General features: G+C 36.9%; 1 protein-coding gene across 1 annotated transcript in view; it reads left to right on the top strand.

Moving 5' to 3' along the window:
* Positions 1-4,564: 4,564 nt before the first annotated feature.
* LOC135220033 (keratin-associated protein 10-4-like) overlaps positions 4,565-9,469 on the top strand; it is a gene marked incomplete in the record, with an annotated part of 27,394 nt that continues 22,489 nt past the window's right edge. Inside the window, 1 exon segment of the mRNA XM_064257366.1 lies at positions 4,565-4,668. Within this exon segment, the coding sequence (XP_064113436.1) occupies positions 4,593-4,668 (76 nt within the window).

Genomic DNA, 9,469 nt, shown 5'->3' with positions numbered 1-9,469 from the left:
TTGTAACACTAACTCCAATTTACGTAAATGTTCTTCTAAGTGTTGGAAAAGATTACTAAGTCATCCATGTAGGCATGTAGGACATACCCAACAAGTCTCCAAACACGACGTTTATCATACGAGTAAAAGTTATAGGAGCACAACGTAAACCAAAAGGCATACGCAAAAATTCATAATGTCCCTGGCTGTGCTGAAGGCAGTGTATGGGATACTTTCTTGTTCCATCGGAATCTGATGAAATCCTTTTAGTAAGTCTAGGCTGAAATATTTATTCTGGCCTAGTAAAGATAGGATATCATCGTACATGGTACTGGAATCTGTCAGGGATTGTTTCTTCATTTAAACGACGAAAATCTACGCATATCCGCCAAGTTCGATCTTTTTTCGGTACTACTATTAACGGAAAATTATAAGGGCTGTTTGATTTCCTAATGACTCCTCTTTTAACATTTTACCTACTTCCTCTGTATCTCATTCTGAAATTTCATAGGAAGTCGGTACGAAGGTACATAGATTACTTTCTGTTTGTCCTTGAGGCCTGATTTGATGCTCGATGACATCCGTTTTTCCTAAGGTTCCATCTTTAGTGAAAAAAAAACATCATGATATTTAGTTAACAGATTCAAAAATTTCTGCTGAATTTCTTCTTCTTGAATGTCCTGATTGATTTTGTTCTTTATAGATTGCAAAAGGGTTTCATCCGCGACTGATTGAGCGTGATTTATCTCAGCTACGGTAAGAATGCGATGTTTATAAACTTCGGCATCCAAGATATGTTGATTTTTGTGGATTACTAAAGTGGCGGAACACCCAAATGATTTACAGACTTCGATGTTACATTGTTGTTGTGAGCGACTGTATAAACGGCTTGTGTGACGGATAATCCGTGGTGTTTTCAGAGTTTCGGAAAGGATTAATGTTTCAGATCCTGGCAAGGTTCTCTTTACACGCACTAATATATTGAAGTTACGTTAGGCTCGAGAGTTTGCGTGCAAGCTGATATTACGGTGGGTGAGCGAGAGTTCTGTTGGGTTGCCTGTATTATTTCTTGGTTCATGAGACAGATTGGTTCCGTAATGTAAGTGACAACTCTGTCTGTCTCTTTATTATCTAAAACAGATTTTAGGGTATTAGAAGACCTATAGAATTTGCCCTTTGATATACACGCCGTGTTTTGCAGGTGCTAAGATAATATTTTGAGTGCCCATAGACGGGTATCGATAATTACTGCGGGATACATATTAATGTTTTGTGACAACGACAAAAGTATCAGCAAACGTGCGCTTACCGACCTTGTACTGTACATGAGTTACGCACAACATTTAATTCATTATTCCCAATGCTGAGAGCCTTATTCCGGACTTTTCTATAGGGAAATTTGAAAAGAGTAAATGATGAGTCCTTAAATCCATTATATTACGTGGACTACCAGAATCAAAGAAACAAAAGTGAATGACTATGGTCCAAATTTACTGCATGTAAGGTTGGTCGCAACTCGTTTTGACTAATAATTGCATGAATTTGTTGCAAATCTACGGGAACCTGCACAGATTTTTTTGTTTTGATTCGGCCGTGTGTTTCATAGGAAAATCAATTGTCTCACACATCGATAATGATAAACTGATATTTGATACAAAAGATGTTGATATTGATGACCAAACATCGCCCCTCTCCCCCCTTGGACGTGAACTACGTGGTATTTGTTTTGTTTATCACACCCTGAAAATTCGCCTTGCCCTTGCGAGTTCTGGCTAGACGGCCCAGGAACAGAGGTACCTGAAGCACGATTTGTTTGTTTCTGCTGTTGTGCAGAATTTCCGTTTGGTTGTTTCTTCTTATAGTACTGAGGACCCTTCTTTTTATTTTTATTGCACTAGCAACTGGTTGCGTGTTTTTGTAGCATTTTGCTGTTGATTCCTCGAGTAGCAACGGTTATATGAATGAGTTGAACTATTGTGTATTGAACAAAAAACGCGTCCGACAGTCTGAAATCATGTGAAACCTGGTCGTTTACAGTTATAACAAACCATCCCTGCAACTTGATTATTATTATGTACCACATTTACTTGTTGTGGCTTGTTCTCATTTTTTGCAAAAAAACTTGAATGAGCGAAGGATCTAGGTCGGTACATTTAGACATGTGTTTTTTTATTTGTTTATACACATCTAATTCCGTACTGTCGGGCTCTTTTAATTTTTTATCAAAACACCGTACTAACGCTTCAGGCAACATTACAGTGATAGACGTAAGGTAGATCAAACGGATAAAAATCTTTCACTTTGATTTTAGCACCCGCAACCCACCCGGAGTTACTTAAAACTATCCTGATATTCATTTAGCCGGTCGGCAATTAGCGCCGCCCGCTCGACAACATTGAGCTGAGTCATGGAGGCCTGGTTAAGGATTTATCAATGCCAACACTACATCTAAAGCCTCTTCACCCCCATACACGGCACGTAATCTAATTTTGAACTCGTCCAATGTAAGCGCTTCTTGGAAAAGAAAACCCCCCTTAGATACGCACTTGCGTCGCCTTTCGCAAAAGTCAACGAAGCTCTTGGCCTCCTGTAATTGTACTGCTGGGTCTGTGATGCTTTTTGCATTTAAATGAGCGTCTACAGATGAGATCCATGCCTCAACATTTTGAGGGCAGGAACCATTGACCCGACCTTGAAAAGGGACAATCGCTGACCTCGCGCTAACGAGAGTCACCACGTTGGGGTTGCCAGCCGGGAGGGGTTGCCAGTTTCGGCTTTCACTTTTTTCTTATCACTTCTATTCCTTGCAATCCTATCAAAATATCTATAAGAGTACACTCGACCACTACGTAAACGCATAAGCAATGTACTGTATAAGTTGTGTTATAATAATAGGAAAATCCCCCAAAAGATACAAAAATACAGACAATATGATCAAATATTATACGGACAATTCTGCAAGAAAAACGGTTAATGACAACGAGAAAAGAAAAAAAAAAAAAAAAAAAATTAATCTGCGGGCGAGAACCTCGTAGTTGAAGATTGGTTCTGTAATGAAGGAAGATTAATATGGCGAACAACTCACCCCAGAATACTGGGACGATCGACTCTTGATGAACAACACTTCACTGAGGAAAAGACCTGAATAGATAAAAATGGTACTTAGCTCCAGATTATATTGCGAAGGATTGTTGACATGGGATGACGTCTCAGTTCCTGTCCACGTCTCGCGTCGGAAGTCGTGATGACGTCACGGCCTTCTCTCGGTGCACGATGCGCGGGGAAGTCCAAGATTGATGACGTCACAGCCTCCGTCCTTGCTAGATCGGGTGATGTTCCCTGTGTTTGTTTTCTTCTTTCCGTCGATGTTCGATGCCGCCTCGTCCGGTGTAGATTCTCGAAGTAAGTGATAACAGTTGCTCAAACGTCAGTGTTAAATGCTTGTATTCCTCTCGATGAAGGACATAGTTGCGTCTTCATAAACTGTTGCGTTGATTGAAGATCCCGTTTCCTCTGTTTAGTTTGATGTTGAAGGTAGAAGTTAGTTCTTGTAGACCTTCGGTCGGCTGATATGGGTCTTGTTAATTATATTTTCCGTTATACGCTGCCACCACTTCTAATGTCTTATCGCTTGGCGATAGACTTTTTGTTCTTTCCTTACGACTGTCATTCGTAAGTAATTTTTGGTTCCTCTCATCTCCCTTGGATATCTTAGTAGAGAGGTTCTTCCTTGACTAGAGGAGATGATTCAAACAGGCTAGTTGAACAAGTTAACAACTTTATTCTGTAACTCCATACTAGGAGATGCAGCTCGGTCGGACGACCGATATGTTTGATTGTTGGCGTGGAACTGCCATTCTAAAGCATCGCGTCGATAGCGGAACATTAGCTATCTAAGCAATTCATATAAAAACACATACGTAGTTTGCCGGCTCGGAAGTTACAAGTTTCCGGCGTAGGTCAACAGGTCAACCGCTTCCCATGGAAGTTGTTGTGCAAAGTTATCATAACATAAAATGTTGACAAAGCGTTGAGCTAGATCAGGCTACTGCAGACAGCGAATAGCGTAATCTAGGTCTGCTTTGGTCACGTAGAACCCTCCTAATGCCATGACCCCAGGTCATTGGTTTATATTTACAGATCTTGTAAATTATATAATAATGTAATTATACATATATAGTAGACTGCTTTCGTTCATGAAAACAGAAAACATTTTTCCTCCATTCTTAGATACACAATATCTTTTACTGTACCTCCATTCACATTCCCTTTTCTTCCATCGTACTATTCATCCTCTCCGAACAAATGATTCATAGTGCAAACTGTGAGGTTTTCTCCTGTTACGCCTTTCAGACCTCTTTACTGTTAATTTCGTCTCGGCGCTGAATGACTCATAGGTTCTAGCACTTCGCTTTTGGCCTAAATTCAATATTCCATTCTATTCTATTTTATTCTGTATGCATAATATATACTGTAGCTCAAAATGGATTCTTTCAACAGAAAACATTTTCAATATAGAAGGAATTTTTCCCCCAACATTCCATATGTGTAACAAAAGTGATATTACTACTATCTGTCTTTTCAGATCCTAATATTTGTGTGGAATTGCCTGAATGGGAGAAGAAAGCGGCAGGTGCGTGAAAGATGATGACTGGGGAACTTGCTATGGCTTGGCTGAACCAGCAGGTTGTCTTGGAAACAACTGCACTGCTGCCAGGGTGAGTCACATGAGCTATGGTAGAAGAAACTGGGTGCTAAATTGTTTTGCCCAATTCTTTATAAGGCATACATTCATGCGTCTATCTATCTGTCTATCCAATCTATCTATCTATCTATCTATATATATATATATATATATATATATATATATATATATATATAGATATAGTATATATATATAAATATTTATGTGTATGTATGTATGTATGTAGATATGTAGTATATAGATTTATGATATGACTATCTGTTTTAATGTAATTTAAACATTTTACATGAATTTTGAGCACATGATAATACTATGAAAATGACGCACATATTATACATTATATATATATATGTATATATATATATATATATATATATATATATATATATATATATATATATATATATATATATATATATATATATATATATATATATATATATATCCTTAAATATACGGTAGAAAAGAATGTGAAAAAGGACTTGGAACAAGCACTTTCGTAGTTTGGTCTACATTTAAGGGCATACTAGATGTAAAAGAAGTTGACATGCCTTTATATACAAAAAACAGAAAGGGGACTTGTTACAGTTTATTAATCTTGGCGGGGTGTTCTTTAAGCAAAAGAGATAAGGAAAGAGGATCAAGGTATAATCCTGGGTGGAGATTTAAATTCCTTGTTGACGTCCCTTCGATAGAGATGGTCTCCAGCAGGTTCCTTTTCCGATGACCAGCATGGCCTGTCTAAGTCAATGATCCACAATGCCATAATTAGTTGATCCTCCTGAGATGGCATATTTGTGCTGAGAACATCATACATTTAGCCCTTTAGAAGTCTGCCCAACATAAATCTTATTACATTCTTCACAAGGATTACTGTATAAAATATTGTTTGAGTTTGGAGGGCTTTTAACTTGGATAATTCCTCGATAATCTATAAGGTCAAAGATCATCGAAAAAGGAACCTGCTGGAGACCATCTCTATCGAAGGGACGTCAACAAGGAATTTAAATCTCCATCCAGGATTATACCTTGATCCTCTTTCCTTATCTCTTTTGCTTAAAGAACATACCGCCCAGATTAATACACTGTAACCCCACCCCCTCTTTCTGTTGTTGTATATAAAGCCTGTCAACTTTTTTTAAAATTTAGTGTGAACTTGAAAATATAGAATAAACTACGAAAGTACTTGACTTGTTCCAAGTCCCCGTTTCACTTTCCTTTCTACCATGGATTTAATGATATTCTCAAGTACGTGTTCCTTCGTGCTACATTGGATAAATTATTTTGTAGTATATACTAATAGTCAAATATAATAAAACAATATTATTCAAATTTAAAATAAAATAAAACAATATTACTCATAATTGCCTATATTGTCTGAAAGTTCTTAGTTTTGTATACTTTATCTATAACTTGATCCTCTTCCCATAATTCGAGTACCAAGTTTAACATTATTATCATTTATTTTAACTTACGCCTAGACAATAAGGACAGTACAGAGAACCTCTTGCATTACAAACCTAACAAAAGTTTTTGTATGTCAGAGTCATATGTAAATTTTTAATGACTGCTGCAAGGATCCAGGATTGAATGCGAAGATATAAATAATATGAAATTATGATAATCTATGCTTAAAGACATGTTTATCTTCCCTTAAACTCTCAGATTGTACCCGTAATGCCCAGTGTACTGCTAATCAAGGATATTGCTACAATAGTACGAGTAGCTACACGTGCACAGGTACCATCTACGAACAAGGATGCGGGGAGGCTGCATGTCACTGTTGTATTAATGGTACGTCACTTCAATGATGCCTCATTTTCTTTGTAAATGAAATAGCAACTTTTCATATGTAAAAAATTTCTTATCTTTATTTTTCAAACACTCTGGAACCATTTAAATTTTGATTTATCAGTTGTATAGTTTTTGTACTTAGGTTATTCTGATGTCTCAAGTTAGTAATTGCTTTATTTTCTACAAAGGTTAAGCTGGAATGTCCACAGTATTCTGCATAAAGCCTATCATTCTCAAACCATATTGAACACAAACTTAAATATATTTGATGTATAAGTTGACTCTTGCAGTGTATTCCTCAGGAAGTCATGTTAAGTTGCCATATTTCACTCATACACAATACTTGAAATGTTTAGCATTTTCGTCTGTGTATGCACAGTGCTAAAACTACTGTTGACCTTTTCAGATACTTCCCTCTGTGTTCTGTTACCTGACTGCGAGAACAGTGGTGGATCTTGCATGAAACCTGCAAACTGGAGTACCTGTGTTGGTGCAATTGACTCAACTGATTGCCTTGGAGAAGACTGTTGCCTGTTGCCATCCAACAGGTAAACCTCCAAAGGAATGATTATGTAAAAGCAAACCTTCAAAGGAAGGGTACAACAATGGAGTCCTGTACTCATGACAAATTCATTTTTATAGAGACGTTCCTCATTTCTGGTATGTTTCGCTGTCTATCTGACTAGTATCATAAATGTTTCATGTACAATAGTAATACCCTAATATAAGAAGATAACTTTATTGTAAAAGATATCTCTTACGTGTATTACAAGTTCCTCGTTGGACAAGTGGATTTCGTGGTCGGCTACCAATCTGCAGGTACAAAGTTCGATTCTCGGCTCGGCCAACGCAGAACCAGAGGGATTTATTTCTGATGATAGAAATTCATTTCTCGATACAATGTGGTTCGGATCCCACAATAAACTGTAGATCCCGGTGCTAGGTAACCAATTGGTTCCTAGCTACGTAAAAATATCTAATCCTTCGGGCCAGCCTTAGGAGAGCTGTTAATCAGCTCATTGGTCTGGTAAAACTAAGATATACTTAACATGTATAGCTATTAGAATCTACATTGTGGGCAGAACTTTCAGGCTACAAAATGTGTATGAATTTCAGGCTAAAGTGTTTACCATTCTGTTTGTTAATATATAAACACAATGATGAACTAAACAATGCAAATGTTAATAACTCTTAACAACAATGAAGAAAAAATGCAGTACCTGGATCACAAACATATCTCTAAAAGCATAGAAAGAGACTCAAAATAGAAGACGTAAAACTACAAGTTCAAAACATCTGCCCAAAATGTAAACTTCAGCCAGGTGTTTATCGCTGTGAGGATAGAATACAGAATAGCCAATTTCCTTGAAACATCAATCCCTCGATTTTCTGTATTGCCTAGAAAATAATCAATAATACATAACTTTCATTATTTATCATTATGCAGTTTTTTAGGTACTCTTTCATTCTTTAACATCAGAGTCGTCCTTGAAGTATTCACCTGAAAGTTTTTTCTAGCTTTTGATTTAAACTTAACAGATTTAAAAGACATCGGATTCCTCTACTGAGTGATTGTGTAAACATCCACTGGGAGTTCTATCCTCACTGTGCCAAATTAGAATGTGTGTAGTAGGAAAAGTTACACAAACTGATGAGCACATTAAAATTAATGTATTATTTCTTAAAGCTGTTTCAGGATGTTCACCAAAACCCATCTGTTCAGACAATAATGGTTACTGCTTCAGTACGAGTAGCAGCCATGTATGCAATGGTATCACGTATGACGAAGGGTGTGATGGACCAAATTGTGCTTGTTGTTTCATGAGTAAGTGGCTTTGCTTGCATCTACAAACATTTCTTTCACTTCTTCTTTGTCTCATGCCCCAGGAATCTTAGATAGAGCCATTTCCCTTTTGTTCTCGGGTTATAGTACGTAAATTTTCATAAAGTCTCCCTAAGGAGTAACTGTTTCTGAAAAGATTCAGGTTTGGTTATTTTATCCACCACAGTTGCAAGGGAGCATTTATAGAATAAGCATAAGAATAAGCATAAGACCTTGTGTTCTTTCATAAAATATAAGACCTCATTCAATGGGTTTCTTGAGACAAAACAAAATGGATACTATGCAAGGATTTTATTCACTGCATTTTGAAGATTTTGCGAAATGCTTTATCACATAATGTATTATTAATCCAGTTTATACTCCTTTGTGTATTATTGATATCATGGGTGTTTTATCATTCCAGATCCTGATAACTGTGTCGAATTACCTGAATGTGGAGGAGACAGTGGAAGATGCGTGAAAGATGATGACTGGGGAACTTGCTATGGCTTGGCTGAACAGCAGGTTGCCTTGGAAAACAATTGCACTTGTTGCAGGGGTGAGTACATCAAAAAGAACAGTACAAGAACTGATATATTATTTTGCTCAATTGTTTATAAGGCATAGTCATATATTTCTGGATAAACTAAAACTGTTAACGTAATTTGTTAGGTAACATTGGAAGCGCATGGAAAAGGAGATCTTTATGGTATAGAAAATGTGTCTAGGTTTAAACTTCTGGAACACTATTATGCAGTAGCATTAGTTGCCTATATTTTCTGAAAGTTCCTAGCTTCGTATGCTTTTAACTTGTTCTTTGATATTTTCATTCAGTTAAAATTATTGTCATTTTTTAAACTTAAATAAAAACAATAAGGTCAATGCACAGAACCTCTCACGTTACAACATAAAATTTTTGTATGTCTGGATTATATGTAAAGTGATAATTCCTTAAAGGATGAGGGCTTATGTGTACAGACATGAATAACGTAATGATGATTAACTTTACGTAAAGAAATGTTTATCTTCTCTCTAATTCTCAGATTGTACCCGTAATGCCCAGTGTACTGCAATCAAGGATATTGCTACAAGAGTACGAGTAGCTACACGTGCACAGGTACCATCTACGAAGAAGGATGCGGGGAGGCTGCATGTCACTGTTGTATTAA

This window comes from Macrobrachium nipponense, chromosome 1 (assembly GCF_015104395.2).
Source record: "Macrobrachium nipponense isolate FS-2020 chromosome 1, ASM1510439v2, whole genome shotgun sequence".
NCBI classification, from domain to species: domain Eukaryota; kingdom Metazoa; phylum Arthropoda; class Malacostraca; order Decapoda; family Palaemonidae; genus Macrobrachium; species Macrobrachium nipponense.
This window is presented reverse-complemented; position numbering and strand designations above follow the sequence as displayed.